Here is a 17,574-nt window from a genome sequence, read left to right on the forward strand (position 1 = left end):
CTCTCCTCTCTCACTCTCTCTTTAAAAAAAAAAAAAAAATGTCTACTTGCCAGTCGTTTTAATCAGTTTTTTTTTTTTTTTTTTTTTTTTTTTTTTTTTTTTTGCTGCTGTAACTAAAAGACCTGGCCAGAACAATTGTTGAGGAGGATGTGTCCATCTACAACTTAAAAAATAAAAAAAGTGGGTGAGGCTGACTCCAGCTGATATTTGGGGGCTCCTGGTTTCAGAGGTCTCAGTTCATGGTCAGCTGGCTCCATTCCTTGGGACTCAAGGTGAGGCAGGACATCATGGCGGGGAAGTGTGGTGGAGGGAAGCAGCTCACATGGTGATCAGGAAGCAGAGACTCTACTTGCCAGATACAAATATACACCCCAAAGCCACGCCCCAGTCCCACTTCCTCCAGCCACACCCTCCCTGCCTGGAGCTTCCACTCAGTAACCCCATCACTTCTCCTCTAAACCTTGCAGTCTCACACATGAGCTTTTGGGAGACATCTCACATCCAAACCACAGCACCAGTCTTGGCATCCACTGAGAACCCCTACCTCTGTCAACCACCTCCCTTACAGGTGCCATGCCAGATCCTATCTGTCTCCGCTATCCTTCCATATTTACTAACTGGCCTTCTGCTGTAAAGAAGGGCTTTCCCTTCTCCTCTGTACAGTTATTTTTTTTTCATTTATTTATTACTATGGACGCATGAATACTATTTTATTCAGTGGATTGTCACCTGATAATTATTTATATTGATGCTCAAGTTGTCCTAGATTTGAACAGTGAAATGCCCTTCCAGTTGGCTCTTGTGTTCTTTTAATGTGTCTGCATCATTCTTTGAGCACTTCCTTAGTTTCGGGTACACAAAGATGTTCCAGACTGTTGATAGACTTGGCCATTTCTCCAAGGAACTGTTTCCTTTTGGTGGAGTAGAGAATTATACAGATTTTAGAGAACAAGGTGCTGGCACTTGGCATGCTCACTGTTGCACATCATTATTTCTAGATCCTCTCGGCAGACGGGTAGAAAACAGGCCCACAATTATTTTGGAATGTGTGTCTGTAAGTATGTCTGAACGTGCATGTATACATCCTGAAATCATATAATTTTTTTGTATTAGAGATTGAACGCAGGGGTGCCTACCACTGAGCTACATCTCAGGCCCTTTTTATTTTTTGTTTTGAGATAAGGTCTTGCTAAGCTGCTGAGGTGACCTGGAACTTGCCATCCTCCTGCCTCAGCCACCAGAGTAAGTGGGATTAGAGGTGTAGGTGTCATTGTGGTCGGCTCACATTGACACATTTTTATTTTTTTAGTTGTTGATGGACCTTTATTTTATTTATTTATGTGCAGTGCTGAGAATAAACCCAGTGCCTCACATGTGTTAGGCAAGTGCTCTGCCACTGGGCCATGACTCCAGCCCTCACACTGACACTTCGGATTCAGCCTCCCTTAGGACCCTTTCTAGCTTCCTTCTTTTTTTCAATTGTTATTTTATTTTGTTTGTTTATTTGGTACTGGTGATTGAATCCAGAGATTTACTGCTGAGACACATCCCCAGACCTTTTTATTTTGAGAAAGTTTCTTCTAAATTGCTAGGGCCTCACTAAATTGCTGAGACTGGCCTTGAATTTGTAATCTTCCTGCCTCAGCCTCCTGAGTTGCTGGGATTACAGGAGTGTGCCTGTACGTCTGGCTAGCTTTCTTCTTTCCATGTTTGAAAATCCTCTCAAATAGTGAAAAATCTGACATTCACATTCCTGAATATATTTATTTATTTGCTTAAGTAGAGATTTATTACAAGAATTGGTTCACGTGGTTATGAAGGCCGAAAAGTTTCATGATCTGCCATCTGCAAGCTGGGGACCCAGGAAAGCTGAAGGTGCAATTTAGTCTGAGTCCAAAGGCCGGGGGGCCAAGAGAGCCTACAGTGTACCTTCTAGCCCAAGGGATGGGACTTGGGCTACCTGCACAAGGCTTGGAGTCTGAAGGCCAAGGAACCAGGAGTTCTGATGTCTGAGGGCAGAGGATAGATGTCCCAGCACAGAAATAGTAAACTTGCCGTCACATTTTTGTTCTCTCCAAGCCCTTCACAGATTGGATGACACCCACCCACAATGCCAAGGGCAGATCTTCTCTACTTATTCAAATGTTAATCTTTTTTGGAGACATCTTCACATTCACACCCATAAACAGATTCTATTGGCTATCTGGGAACCCCTTAGGATAGTCAAATTGACACATAGAATTAGCAACCACAGCTGGGTGTGGTGGCATATACCAGTAATCCAAATGACTCAGGAGGCTGAGGCAGGTGGATCGTAAGTTCAAAGCCAGCCCGGGCAATTCAGCACTGCTGACCTTGTCTCAAAATAACAAAAGGGCTGGGGTATGGTTCAGTGGTATAGTACCCCCTGGGTTCAGTCCTCACTATTAAGGGAGGACAAATCAGCCATCACAGTCATTTCCTTGGTTGCTCATATAACCTCAATCCTTCTGTTACCATTGCTTGTCACATTCACACTCCCACCTCTCACTGTCTTCTTGATGAACCAAGCTCTTCAGCAATATTTAATGGCCTTTATTGCTGTGATATTTCTTTTGATTAGCTATTACCATATGGCATGCATTTTCTATTCTTTTATGTTTAGATGAGGTTTCTTGTAGGTAGCGTACAGTTGGGTCATGCTTTGTTATCCAATATGACTATACCTAATAACAGGAGTGTGTGAGAGCTAAGCATGATCTTAATACTTGGATCCTGTGAATATGCTGTTACTTGGCAAATGGAAATGAAGGTGTAGATGGAATTAAAGTTGCTGAGCATCTGACTTTAAAATATGGAGATTGGTCTGGGGTTGTGGCTCAGAGGTAGAGCGCTTGCCCAGCATGCGTGAGGCACAGGGTTCAATCCTCAATACCACATAAAAATAAAAATAAAGATGTTGTGTCCACCTATAACTAAAAAACAAATATTTTTTTTAAAATAGGGAGATGATTGTGTACCATCCCAATGGGCCCAATGACATCACAATGGACGAGGGAGGCAGGTCAGGAGAATCAGGGAGAGATGTAACTGATGTTTTCTTCTTATTTCTTGTGTTGGGTTTCATTGGCCTTCTTGGATCTGAGTTTATAGCTTTCATTTTCTGTATTTCTCAGTGTATTTTCTGTCTTCCCACTCCGGTGTACCGGGCCACCAAAAATTGCCCTACAGCTTACTGATGTGATGCTCTTTACATTTTTTTGGCCTGTTTTTCATTGTGGGGAGTCTCTTGCTATCCCTTCAATTTCAATATGTTCCCTATCCCTTTGTTCCCATAATGTTTTTTTTCTTCATACGTTTGAGCATATTTTATAAGTATATATTTTGGATAGTCTTTAAAATAGATTTATATACTTTTAATACACACACACACACGTATATCCCCCTGGTTATGGGACTTGCATTCTGGCTTTTGCGTGTCTAATACTTTTTTTGAATTTTCATGAGTTCCATGTCGTGGCCTTCATTTAATGGCGTTTGGCTTTGTTCTGGAAGGCAGTTAAGTTCCTGCAGGTCAGTTTGGCCCCTTTGCATCTTTGGTGTGGGTCCACAGGTGTCCTTCCTGGGGACAGTTTAGCTGCTGCTGAAACTCGACCTCGTGGGTTGCTACTGCTGCCCCCGTACCCACCAAATCTCCCCTGCTCTAGCTGGTGGCAACACCCGGGAACTCTGGAAGTCATGTGGTGAGCAGCTCTTGCTTTTGATCTGTTCCCAGGGTCCTCTACCCTACGCATTCCTGTATGAATTTCTGGAACCCTGTGTATCTTCTGCAGTGAGGCATTTGACCTCACGCACTCTGCCACCTCAGCCTTCCTGGGCTCCCTGTCTCATCAGCTCACTAAACCCATCTGCCTCTGCTCGGGTTCTCCCTTCCTTGTGCCGGGGTCTTGAAATTGATTCTGGACACAAAACCCTCTAGAACTTGCCTCGTTTGTTTTCCTTCTCTGCCACTTGTGAATGTGGTGTCAGGGATGGAACCCAGGGCCTCACACAGGCTAGGCAAGTGCTCTACCACTGAGCCACGTCTCCAGCTCTCTGCCATATTTTGACACAGCCACAGAGCACTTGCCAGGATGCTGGTGCCATGCTCTGTGGACCTTGGCAAATGGAAATGAAGGTGTAGATGGAATTAAAGTCGCTGAGCAACCTTTTGGTCACCAGAATTGTGAGCCAAACATCTTTTCTTTCTAAAGTACTCAGACTCAGCTGTTTTGTAACAGTAATACGAAATGGACTGAGAAAAAAGTTTTGATAGATTTACCTGTGAAATCTTCTGGGATATATAATTGTCATATGACTATTTCTTTTTCTTTTCTTTTTTTTAAAGACAAATGTATTTTTTATACCTTTATTTTGCTTATTTATTTTTATGTGGTGCTAAGGATTGAACACAATGCCTCACACATGGGAGGCAAACACTCTACCACTGAGCCACAACCCCAGCCCCTCTTTTTTAAAAAAAAATTTTTATTTTTTAGTTGTAGTTGGACACAATATCTTTAGTTAGTTAATTTATTTTTATGTGGTGCTGAGGATTGAACCCAGGGCCTCACCCATGCTAGGCACTCTACTGCTGAGCCACAACCCCAGCCCATGACTATTTCTTTTTAATTTTGTTATGTTTGTGTACATATATACATATTCATGTACATAAGTATATGTAATCTTTATTTTTTCTTAATCCTTATCATGTATCATAGGTATACTGATTTTATATCATAGCATTTATATTGTTAACTTTGCATCATAGCATTTTAGTTATGGGATGTCAAGAAGAATAAAAACCATCCAAGGACTTTGCATCCTCTTCAGGGGAAAGGGCTAGTGCATTGCAGGATGATTGTAACATGTAAATCAGTTGATATTAAGAAAAGCAGATTACACTCCACGTGGGTGGGTCATATTCAATCGGATAAATGTCTAAATAGATTAAGCCTGACCTCCCCTTGGCAAGAGAGACTTCTGCAGCAAACACTTTCAGACTTGAACTGCAGTGCTGGCTCTTCCTTGGGTCCCTGGCCTTCTGGTCCATCCTGTAGGTTTTGACTTGCCAGCTTCCCTAATGCCTGAGCCAATTCCTTAAAAGAAATCTCCCTCCCGGCGTGGTGATGCACACCTGTAATCCCAGCAACTCGGGAGACTGAGGCAGGAGGATTGGAGGATTGGAAATTCAAAGCCAGCTTTAGGACCTCAGTGAGGTCTTGAGTGACTTAATGAGACCCTGAAAAGGGCCGGGGATGTGGATGAGTGGTAAAGCTCCCCTGGGCTCAACCCCTGGTACAAAACAAAACCAAGCAAACAAAAAACTCCTTCCTCCTCCTCCCCTTTTCATCTTAGAGTCATTTTTTTTTTTTTTTTTTTTTTTTGTGGCTTAAAAATGTTCAGGTGAAAGAACCTTACCTTTTTTTTTCCCCTCTTAACTTTCAGTTTTACTGCAGTCAGAGTGCTGCTGTATTGTTCTGGAATTTTGGATTTTTGTGGCCTGGTATATGACCAGTTTTCATAAATGCTGCAGGTGGATTTGGCAAGCAGTGTTATCTGTTTTGAGTTTCGGCTGTAGCTGTAGGATGTGCCTGGCCACTTAGGTTCTGCTCCAAGTCTCCTGTTCGTTCTATGTCTGGATGTGGGGAGGGGTCAGTTTTCTGTGGTGGTGAGAACTGAAGACAGACGTTCACGGCTCTACCTTCTGTCAACCTAAGTAACAAACAGATCATCCGAAGATAATGGAGGCCAGAGCCTTTCATAGGTGGCGATGACCGCCCTGCTGGCTTTGGAACTGGCCATCCTGTGCCCACTCATTTATTAGTCCCCACCCCCCCCAGAGCTGAGGACTGAGCCCAGGGCCTTGCATGTGCTAGGCAAGCGTTCTGCCACTGAGCTAAGTCCCCAAGCCCCCACCATTTAGATTCTATTTATTTACTTGCTTTTGTTCATGGATGTTTAGAAATAAGCAGGAAGAGGGCTGGGGATGTGGCTCAAGCGGTAGTGCGCTCGCCTGGCATGCGTGCGGCCCGGGTTCGATCCTCAGCACCACATACAAACAAAGATGTTGTGTCCACCGAAAACTAAAAAATAAATATTAAAAAATTCTCTCTCTCTCTCTCTCTTAAAAAAAAAAAGCAAGAGTTCTTTTCTATTAAAAAAAAAAGAAATAACCAGGAAGAAAAAAAATTACAAAGCTGAGAGAGGCCACATCCCCAGGCTCTGCTGTTCCTCTCCTGCCCAGCAAGTTCTTCAGCTGTCACTGTAGGGGTCTCTGGGGTCCTCTCCTTTCCAGGTAAACTGGAGGGCTGGCCTCACACTTGAGCTTAGAAGTTCTCCCGCTGGCTGCCCCTGGCTGGCAGTGGGAAGAGCTTTGGGTTGTGGAGGTTGGCGTGAGGACCATGGCCTCCCTGTATTGCTCCCGTCTATCATCTGCTTGGCCAGGTTCATGGACCTGTGCTCCAGCTCCTTTTCTGGCGAGGAGGGCTCCTTGGTAATGGATTAGCTTGCCCCAGATGGGCTGGCCTGAGTCCCCATTTCCCCAGGTAGCCACTCTGCCCTGGGGACATCCTGCCTGGTTAGAGTGTTTTGTCCACATGGGGCCTTGGGCCATGTGGGATGCTCCTGCTAACACTGTGGTTTATGGTGGGGGTCTTGGGCCGCAGGGCAGAGGCTCAACATCTGGAGGGGCTGGACACTGAGGCTAGCATGGAAACACGATTAATCCCAGTACAACCATGTGCACTGAGGCGCAGGCGAGCATCCCAGGCTGGCAGTATGCCAAGTGTGTGGTCTTGGCATATTGCTGGCAGAGGACAACTGGAAGCCCTGAGCCCCAAGTCCCCTGCTCTGTGCCTCTCTTCCTGTTGACCTGAATGTGTCCTTTCCGTGTCACAAGTGTTAACAGTGAGTAGATAGCTTTACTAACCTTGGTGAGCCCTGCTGGGAGTTCTTGAGCCTGAGGGAGGGTGGGACTTCCTGAACTTTGCAACAGCAACACCGGAGTCTGTAACACCTGGGCGCAGAGCGGGCTCCTGGTGTGGGTGGCATCTCTGCCAGGCATGTGGGTCTCACACCAACCTGCTCTTGAGAAGCTTCGGGAGCTTAACAGATATTTCATTCTACATGGAGGGTTTCTTAACACGTCTTTTTGAAACCCAAGATAAACCATTCTGAAAGAAGAAAACTCTAGATTTCATAGCAAAGAAATTCATCATGGAATCATATGAACTTCGGGGAAAAAAAAAAGTGGTCTGGATTCATTCAGTAGTTTACACAAGAGTCCTTACTTTCAGCTTAAGACCAGTCACTTGATGCAATCACAGGGCAGTGGGATTGGGTGGGCTCTGTGGGGCTCAAGGTTTTGGTTTGCAGGAGTTGCCAAAGGAGGAGCAGTTGGAGATCCTGCTATGGCTCTAACCTTCAGTCAGCGTGCCCACTCTGAGAGGCTCACCTGGTTGGGGACCCACTTTCAACAGACTTCTCAGCACTAATGGAAGCCTGTGATGAAGGGCACCAAAGTCTGTTGTTTGCCTCAAGCTGGAGTGGAAGCTGTGGCTCATAACACCCCACAGGGTGGAACTCGGGGCTCCTGGAGAATCCTTCAGGAAAGGATTGAGCAGGAGGCTCAGCACAGACACCAACAGGGGTGCAGACATTGGCTGCACAGTGCCTTCCAACCTGCAAATCCTCGGAGGCAGACTCCTCTAAGGTGTGTTCTGAAGACAGATGACTGAAGTGTCACCATGGAGAGCTGAGGAGGCTACTCAGTGGCTGCAGAAGGCGCACTGAGGGGCCACTTGGTTTCCTGCAGCTCCTTGCTTTTCCTCCGTTGCCATTTTCCAATCACATGGTGCTGAATGTCCACCATAGTATCTGGCTGTTATTGGCTGCTTTTACTACAGGAAAAAAACTCTTGGGTGGACTAGCAACCAACTTGTTACATATCTTCCTTTAAACTGGGCCTGGGGCTGGGGATCAGTGTAGAGCAGTTGCCTAAAATGTGAGGCACTGGGTCCAATTCTCAGCATTGCATATAAATAAATAAATAAATAAATAAATAAATAAATAAATAAATAAATAAATGTCATCAACAACTAAAAATATGTATTTAAAAAAATACACAAACCATAACACTCAGCTCAGCATGGCCTATATTTAGTGGTATAGTTGTAAAATTGCCATAAAAGTAAACGAAGCAGGCTAACTTGACCCTGAGCTGGATACAATCAGGAAACCTAGGGACAGAGAAAGATGATTCCTTCCTCGTTTTTGACCTGCTCCATCCAATCAAGGTATAGAATGGCTTCTTCTCTTGTGAGGAAAAAAAAAAAAAGGCTTAAATTATGGTTCGTGGATTTCATACTTTTTGGTAATAGAACCTATTTTTCCCCCCATCAAATCTTGTGAGAAACCGTTTAAGAGCTACATTTCTATTTAACTCTATAGATTGATATTCATAACAAAGTTATGAGAATAGAGGTTCATGTTTTGGTCTCTAAAATGCTGAAATTTTGTATATTTTCAGAGTTTTATGGTTTGGATGTGAGGCATCCCCCAAAAGCTCACGTGAGATAGTGCAAGAAGGTTCAGAGGAGAAGTGATTGGGTTGTGGGTCTTAACCTAATCAGTGAATTAATCCCCTGATAGGGATTGACTGACTAGTAGCTGAGGTGGTGGGGTGTGGCTGAAGGAGGTGGGAATTCGGGGCATGGCTCTGGCTATGTATTTGTATCTGGCAAGTGGAGTGTCTCTCTGTTTTCCGATCACCATGTGAGCTGCTTCCCTCTGCCACACTCTTCCATGATGGAGCTGACTGTATATGGACTAAGACTTCTGAAGCCGTGATCTCTTAAATAAACTTTTCCTCCTCTACAATTGTTCTGGTTGAGTCTTTAAGTCATAGCAGTGAAAACGCTCATTAAAACACAGGGTTTTTTAGAAGTTAAAATGTCATAAAATTAAAATTTACATGACAACAGTAGCTTCTTTAGAGGGGCGTGCACCACTAGGCTGGACTTCCGCGTTCTTCTGGTTCTAGAAGTAGTGCACTGTCCACATGCTCCCGAGTCCACGCTGTCCCTCGACAGTTTCAGGCAGATTTCCCAGTGGGCGCAGTGTAGGGTTTGGATGGGCAACGAGGCTGTGAACAGAGCTGATGGGGGTCCCTGCCACCTGTTCACGGTCATGCTGCCACCCTAGGGGTTTCCACAGCGTGGAGACCAGACATGGAGCCTTTGCCTAGAGTTCTCATCACACTGCCCACTTGGGTGCATCTACAGTCTGGCATGATGGTGACAGAGATGGGGGCCTCACTTGTGTCACTGCCACCTGTGTGGTCTATGTAGAGGGCGTTTCTACCCATTAACAGGGTGGCCAGGGGCTTGCGCCCTAGGGCCACACTGCCTGGGTCAAAACCTAGTTCTACCCAGTGCTGTGTGACCTTGGGCAAGTGACTTAACCTTTATGTGCTTGTCTCATTTGTGAATGAGAGTATGTGTGGCAAATACTCAGGAGAGTTCTGAAAATTAAGTAAACCAGCCAGGGACATGAGGTGCCTGTGATGGGTCCTGATACAAGTGGAAGAGAAGGTAGCCCTCCCTGTGTTCCCTGCTGACTGGGTGATGCCAATTCCCATGAAGGGGACCAAGCACCAGGGCAGACCTGCATTGGGGCTGCTTGCTGCAAAGCACTCGAGCATGCTGCTGTCCAGTCGGCCCTCACAGGGATCCTGCCATGTGTGCTACTTGACAGGACAGCTTCTCCCACATGGAGAAGAGGAGACGCAGAGGGTGACCCTCTGGTCTCAGTCGCAGCCCCAGATCTACTCAGTCTTCTGACCTGCTCCTGGTGGGCTAGGGTACCGGTGGTTTCCAAAATACCTAACTCACTGCTACTTAGGCCCAAGAACTTGGGGCAGCCCAAGGCCTCTCTGCCTGGGGCTTGGCCGCAGTGAACACCTGGTCCTGGGAGAAGCCACTGAGTAGGGAAGACCAGACGGTAGGTGAGGAACTCCAGGGCAAGGGTCACCCACCCCAGGCACATGGACTAGGCTCAAGCCAGTAGAAGGGAGTTTCCTGAACGCCTAGAGGAAATGCCACCTCACCCTGGCACTGTTCCTGCGGGCTTCAAAAACCATGTCAGTGAGGATGGCGATCTGTCTGCAGAGGACGAGGCCGGTTAACCAGGCTCCAAACTTGTCTTCACCAGTTCTGCTCTAGTTCTCCATCTAATTGCTTAATTTCTTCACAAATTTCTGAAAACCCAGAACTGGAAATAATTCAATTTCTATAGGTTGCATTCTGATTCACATTTGCCTCCTCAATAAACGAGAGATGTCTATGCAGTCACTTCTGCCTTTCCCTTAAAGAGGTGCGTCATCAGTGTGGGGATCAGCTCTGGAAAGCGTGCATGGGAGCTGGCGTTGGGGGACCCTGTGGGGCTGCGCCAGGGACAGCTCCCCAGCCTCAGGCCAGCGTCCCTGCAGTGCCGTCCCTGCACCTGACAGCAGCCTGACAGCCTAGGAACCAGGCTGCCCAAGGCCACGGCCAGATTTAGTTTCATGATGAGCAATAAAATTCACATGTTCTTTATTTAGTCCATATAATACACCGTTTTTAGAGATTTTTAAAATTAGGTAAAAGAGCATATTAAATGGCAAGTGTATGAAGTTTATCTTCATAAACAATGTCAAAAAAAAAAGTTTTGAATTACAAAATGTTAAAAAATATGTAGGTACTTAACATTTCACTAAAGCATAAAGTTACAGATATTTTCTAAAGAAAAATAATTGTGCCACTTACCTACTTTTGCTGTTTCTATGAACTTTTTTTATTCTGTACATAGGACATTTTGTACAAAATATGAAGTCTACATTTTTATTACTTATTACCATAAAACAAAGATACAATGTATGTACAATATTAAAAGGAAGCCATACTACAGCCACACGGAACAGACACTCGGACCAGGACACTTCTGGTGCACAGGTGCGTTGTGGAGAGTGAAGATGCCACGCGGAGCTTTATGAAGAAAAACAGTCACCAGTTTATTTTCAACGCAGTACTTCTGAAATCAGTTTGGTACAGAATAAACAGTGTCTCTATATAATTTATAATATATAAGTTGAACAATTAGCACAGGGAATCCGAGTACTAACTAGGGAAACTTCCATAGGCCAAAATATTAAGTAATACTCTTGTCAAATAAAATTAGTTTCTCTCAACCCTCCCCCCCCCCTTATTGGTGAATGTTTGTCTTCAATAAAGAGCCAAAATAAAACCTAGACCAAAAGATGTTCTTACACATTGAGCTTTACACAATCAGCCAGACAATGATATTTTGCTTTTTCCCTAGGGCAGAAGGAGAGTCTTCCCAGAAACCTTTCTCTCAAACATACCAAACATCCAAGATCAGGGATGTGTGAACCTATCAGCTAAAGACAGAAGTTCAAACAATGGTATATCAAAATATGTAGGACGTTGCTTTATACAATAAAAGCACCCTTTTTCCCTCAAAAGGAGAAGGCATCTAAACTTTTTTTTAAAATTATAGATTTCATAATGGTAAAATGGATAGATACTTGTCAAGTTTTTCAGGAAGTGTTCTTGCCAAGTGGACTGACCTGTCCACTTTCGGCTGGGGCCATCTTTTCCTTTCATGCTGTGCTTGCTCTCAACATGAGGAATCCCCTCCCCCAGATGATTTTCCCTCAAGACACCGGGACATCAGCGTCGTTAGTGGGTGTAAAGGAACCAGGGCAGCAGGCACTGCAGCCACACAGGACCCATGTCTAATTTCCACAGTCTTTCCATGGATACCAGAGACCACAATTAAAAAACAGATCCTAAAAGAAGCCACACTTTATCTCTTATCTTATGTATCAAGACAGTTAACGTTAAGTTATATATGCCAGAGACAAAAACAAAACAACAAAAAAACTAGAGCCACTGTTTAGAAGAGCAGCACACATCTCAAGTAGCTTTCAAGCAGGATAAACAAGTCAAAATACTGGCCACCCTGAGAGAAATAAAGAAGAGACAAAGCACTAAGTCAAAGGTTCTCCTTCTCGTGCTGTTCCATCTAGACAAAAGCGTACTCCATGCAAGAAGTCTGGGGAACACACAGCAGCATTGAAGACTGAATGGAAACTCAGACACTGTCCTTTCCTTACGGGATGGTGATGTGCACTCTTCCCCAGAGGAGGCTCACCCAGCACCACCATGACTGGTGCTTCCTCTGGGCTCTGAGGACCAAGTCACAGCAGTGGGCTGGCCACACTGACCACTGTGTTACTTAACGCCAAAGGCGCTGCCATCTGCACTGGGCCAAGAGCGGGCTTAACTCAAATGGTCTCATCCTAACTCTACAGAATGTGGGACTCCTAGACAATATGATTCTATTAATTTGAGAGCCTTGTTGAAGGGCAACAATGTGTAAATAGGTGAAAAACTGATTCTGCAAATAAAAATATGAACACATAATTTTAAAGTTTCAATTCCAGTCAAGGTAGACACGAGAAAGCTCTTTTGAAATAAACTTCTTGTCTGAGCTCACCCCTGGAATCCTGGTGCTGTCCCACAGGCTTGGGAATATGGCTTTCAGTAGACATACGAGGAGGACAGGGTGTACATGCCGCTGACCAAAGAAAAGGAACGCCCAGAGGTGCCCGCGGCGGAGGATTGTCGTGTCACTCTCCCAGTAGGCTGTTAGAACGTGAAAGCAAGAGCCGTTTCTGTGAGAATAAGCAAACAAAAACTGCTGGCCTAACCATCAGGTGGAAACAATTGCAGAGGTCAAAGTCTCAAAAAACAGGTGATACTTTTAAAAGTATTCCTTTAATTTGAAAACATCATCACAGGAGCACCTATTTTAAAGGCTCCCTGATTCTGTGTGGGCAGAACATGAAGATGATGACCAGGGTGCTTTCCTACAGCTCGGACTGTCAGTCTGACCTAGGCTACGCAGGGGTGGGGATGACGCTGTGAGGACACCATCATCAGCCCGGCTGGCCAGCAGGTCTGAGAAGCCACCATTGTTTGAACTCCTAATCTTGAGCTGAGGCGGGCAAGCGCCTTTGCCTACAGAACGGGTGGAGGAAGCTTTGCCTTGAGTAACTGATTGGTATGGCACAGACAGTGTGGATTTTCTACAGAACCCAGAAGTGCACTGGCGTGGCGGCTGCTGGCCTGGCTAGCGCCCGTCCTGGGAGACCAGCTCATCAGCTCTGCAGTGGGCGTCCAAGGCTTTCTTGGTGTGGGGGTCCTGAGGCAGCTCGGACTTGCGGCGTGCAAGAGGACGGTCCTTCTTCAGATCTTTCTGTGCCTGCAATCAAAAATGCAACGGAGTTGGCTATAAACTAAGCCACCCAAGCATCCGCTCACTTCCAAGTTAGAATTCAAAGAAGAATCATGGGGCCAATGTGTACCTCCCATTGCCAAGGCTCTTGGCTGCGGGGACAGGGCATAGTTCTTCTCGTGGTCATTCACAAAAAACATCTCGTCTGATGAAAACAATCTGACAAGCAGCATGGGGAAATGGTGCAGGGCTGGCACTTGGGGCTGGTAGAACTCACCCACCCTAGTGAATACCTGCCTAGTTCATAAAGTGCTACCAAAGCCACTTTATGACTGTGTCCATTACAGATGGACTACAGATGAGAAATTCCCTTTGGAGGGAAATTAAATAAAATAGAGGTCCACTGGCAACTAAAAGTATACGTACACACACACACACACACACACACACACACACATGAAATATATTATCAAATTTAAAAATATTTTTTAAGAGAATAGGCATTAAATGGGACATGGGGTAAAAAAAAAAAAAAGCACCTCTAGCATTTAGAAAAACCGTATTTATTTACATAAACGTTCCAGATTTTAAGGGTAAAAAACAAAAGACTCTCCTCTGTATTCCATTCTCTTTCTGAAGTTCAGAAAATGTTGGTTTTACTCTTTTAAAAGTTAAATGAATGCCATTTTTGCGGAAGGTTTTAGAACTGTCTGCAAAGGAAGGGAGCCTGACTTGGACATTCATGTATCAAAGCATCTACTTCTGTGAGAATTCAGTTCTAAAGGAGGACCACTGCTGTATAATACCTGGGCCTTGAAACAAAACAAGAAACCATCTACACCAGCCCAATGCAGTGCATATGCTGGAAGATTGCCAATTAGTTAGCAACTATGTTGGATAGGAATTCCCTAACCAGAATTGCCTCCCTTTCTGTTCAGTGTCTCCATCAAAAAGAAGACAGTATCCAAGTAAGTCACTTCTGTGGTGCATCTACTAGAAAAAAGTTGTTTAAAGTTAATCTCACAACAAAAAGAATAACAACTTCTCAGAGTTCCCAGATAAACTGACTTCAGCCTGGTGTGTAGAATATGCCTCTTTTTGCTTTTGGAGATTTGAGGGCCTGCACGGTTATAAGGGAAAAGGCCACCATTCTGCAGAGCCAAGTAGCTTCTAACAGAGTTCTCTGCAAATTTATCTATGAAATAGCAATGACGTCAAGGTATAGAAGGAATCTTGTGTGATATCATTTTAGAATTACTTCTAAAAATGTTACTTGAACATTAAATTCATCATGGGAAGGTAAGACTTTTGTCTTTTTCCCCTGGGGCTAGTGTGAGATGGTGTTAGGAGAGCCACATCAGGAGATGGTAAAGGTCATGTCCCCCTAGAACTGTGTCACCACTCAGTATACCTGTAAGAACACTCTAGCTTTGTAAAGCAGGTTTGCCCCAACCCATCAGAAACTCAAAGTTGAAATTCTACCTTGAATTTAATGCCCATTATATGTTGATCTGTACACAAAATAAAGCAAAGCAAAAACCAAGAGTTTTATGCACATAAAGTATGTAATTATTGTTGAAAAAGGGACTTCTAAGAGAAGACACATTTTAACAGAGGAAGGCAATCATAAGGTATGTAATTATTGTTAAAAAAGGCAAAGAGAAGACACACTTTAACAGAGAAAGGCAATTGTCAAAACACTTGCAGCTAGAACCAGTGAGGCAAACTGAGAATCCAACTTGACCCCAGAGCTTCTGGAAGGACAAAGAGCTGACGAACACACCTGGGCCTTTCTGCGCATGTATTTCAGATCCACAAAGGAAGCAGAAGATGACTTTAGAAACCACAAGGGGGAAATGAGAGACACAGAGGTGAGTAGAAATGAGATGTGCAACGTAGTGGTCCTGGTGGAGACATGTGCAGGCAAGCATGCTGGCATGGGCAGGAGGACGGGGCAGGTGGGAAAGCTCTGGTGGGGCATCTCCGTGGCCTCTGCTCTGGGTGTGCCAGAAGAACTAAATGGTATGTGGTGTGGGTACGAAGGCTGGGTGCACACAATTTTGAAAATTTTCTTCCTTTCATAGAGGCATGGGTTTAAACTTTACTACTTAATTTAGGGTAGGACTGATCAAAATTTCTTAAGGGACTAAGAAATTTAGCTTTGTCTTGACCATCACAGGCTGGAATGACATGGAAAAGGGAAAATACTTCATGTACACGATGTTAGTTTGTCAAATATTTTTGTAGATAAAAGCCTTATTAAGCATACTCTACATATTTAACAGCAAATACCTGTACTGCCTACCTTAGTCTCTACACCTTCCTTACTTGCGTGGTTGACATTGATTTCCTCCCGACCAACTGTCAAAAATGAGAATTGCAAACATTTTAAGCCTCTGTATCATTGTCATTCATGAGAAACTTACTAGTTTTCTTTGGATATTCTGTATAGGTTTGCATGAGTTTCTCAAAGACAAGACAGATAATGGTTCTGACAGGCAAATACATCATTGAATTTCTCCACAAAGATCAAACCAAGTGTCTCCCTTAGTGTGATGGTCTTCTGCGTACCTCACTTGCCTTCCTCCCTGTCTTAACCCAGCATTCAAATCAGCTTAAAGAAACTGGGAATTGTTTTGGAAAAATAGCTTAAAATAAACTCAAAGGGGCACTGAAAATATTCAAATTACTCTATTAAAAAACCCAACCATTAATTTTCAGTGTAACTTCTTATGTCAATTTGGTCACCAAACTGTGCACATGCCCTTTCCTGTACCTTTGTAACTCCTCCTTGCTATAACAGTGCTTCAGAGAATTTCAGGAAGATGGTTCCAAACATTTTCAAATTATGACTCTATCATTTCAAATATCATACCTAAGATTCCACACTTCCTAAGTACCTTCATCTATAGGATGAGATTCCATTGAATTTAATGGATTCACTGAATCAATTCGCACACAGAAAGCTATGATAAGGCTGGGCGCTGGGTGGTGGGGGTCCTCCATTCTCTTTTTTTTCAGTCAGTCTGTCTACTCTGGGTCCTCTGCGTTCCCACAGGGATTTTTAGAGTCAGTCTGTCAACTGCTTAAGGAAGGGGAAGGGAGAAAAAAAAAAAAAAAAAGAAGCCTGCTGGGATTCTAGTTGAGAACACAAGAATGTGGGTAGAACAGACTTATCCCCGGGCATCTGAGTCTTCTGACCTGGGAACGAGATCCAGGAAAGGCCAGGGAGACTCAGCTATCCCTCTAGTATCGAGGACCACGAAAGCCAGCAAGGATGCCAACGTGCTGTGGCCACTTCCCAGAAACTCCTGTCTGGGCCTCCACTGAGACTAGACTGCCTCGACTGCAGGCCTGGCCCATCGCCTGGGGCCCTCCTGGAACAGCAGGACCCAGCAGCCAGCGGGGCTCCTGCCGACACCAGAGCCCACTCTCAAGAGCACTTTCACTCCAGATGCTATTTTGGTCTGTGTTCTGAACCAGGCTCTTGGTCTACTATAGAGTAGGACGTAAACTGTAAGTATGTCTTAGCTTCATTACATTCGGGCAAGTTCACGACTGTTTCTAGTTTTTATTCTGGCTTAAGTTGAAGGATGTACCAAGAAGAAAACTTCCTTCAACCCTCAATATTTATTGTGTGAAATATGGTTCCTAAATCATCAGTTTCCTTTTGATTCTGTATGGCCCAAGTGTTTTAAAAATGACCTGAGGGGCTGGGGTTGTAGCTCAATGGTAGAGCACTTGCCTTGCATGTGTAAGGTACTGGGTTTGACCCTCAGTACATAAAATACATAATAAATACATATAGATATACAATAAAGGCATTTCGTCCATCTGCAACTACAAAAAATCAAACAAAACAAAGAAACCCCACGAGGTTACAAATTCCCATGCAGGTTTCCCCACAGACAGAATTATAATTTCCTTCTGAGGGTCTGCAGGTGAGGAGGCTGGCTGGCCTGCCTTTGGCAAACTCACAGCTGTAAACTCAAATGGTAATATAAAAGGTTTCCTTAATTTTTTTTTTCCAAATTAGAAAAAGACCAAGGAGGGAAATGTACACTCCACAGACAGAATCAAATATATGGGTTTTCACATTTTTGATGGAAACTACTCACTGCTGAGATTAATCACGGAGGGAAGGACGAAACACACCTGCATCAGACGCAAAACTAGTTCCTGCGTCCAGGGAGCGGTCGCAGAGCTCCTACTGTGTTAATGGTACTTTCAATCTCTGGTGAGCTGAAAGAAGTACTT

At 44.3% G+C, this 17,574-nt stretch overlaps 1 protein-coding gene across 10 annotated transcripts in view; it reads right to left on the reverse strand.

Moving 5' to 3' along the window:
- Positions 1-11,540: 11,540 nt before the first annotated feature.
- Ppp2r5c (protein phosphatase 2 regulatory subunit B'gamma) overlaps positions 11,541-17,574 on the reverse strand; it is a 136,115-nt gene continuing 130,081 nt past the window's right edge. For 8 of the 10 annotated variants that reach the window (XM_026413792.2, XM_026413793.2, XM_026413795.2 and 5 more), the window contains one exon: positions 11,541-13,344. In XM_026413792.2, coding sequence (XP_026269577.1) covers positions 13,213-13,344 — 132 coding nt within the window. In that variant the 3' untranslated portion in view covers positions 11,541-13,212. Of the gene's footprint in view, positions 13,345-15,622; positions 15,679-17,574 lie in introns of all 10 variants that reach the window. The other 2 variants (XM_026413794.2, XM_077800101.1) reach the window with 1 other exon arrangement.

The sequence above is a fragment of the Urocitellus parryii genome, chromosome 6 (assembly GCF_045843805.1).
Source record: "Urocitellus parryii isolate mUroPar1 chromosome 6, mUroPar1.hap1, whole genome shotgun sequence".
Classification (NCBI taxonomy): domain Eukaryota; kingdom Metazoa; phylum Chordata; class Mammalia; order Rodentia; family Sciuridae; genus Urocitellus; species Urocitellus parryii.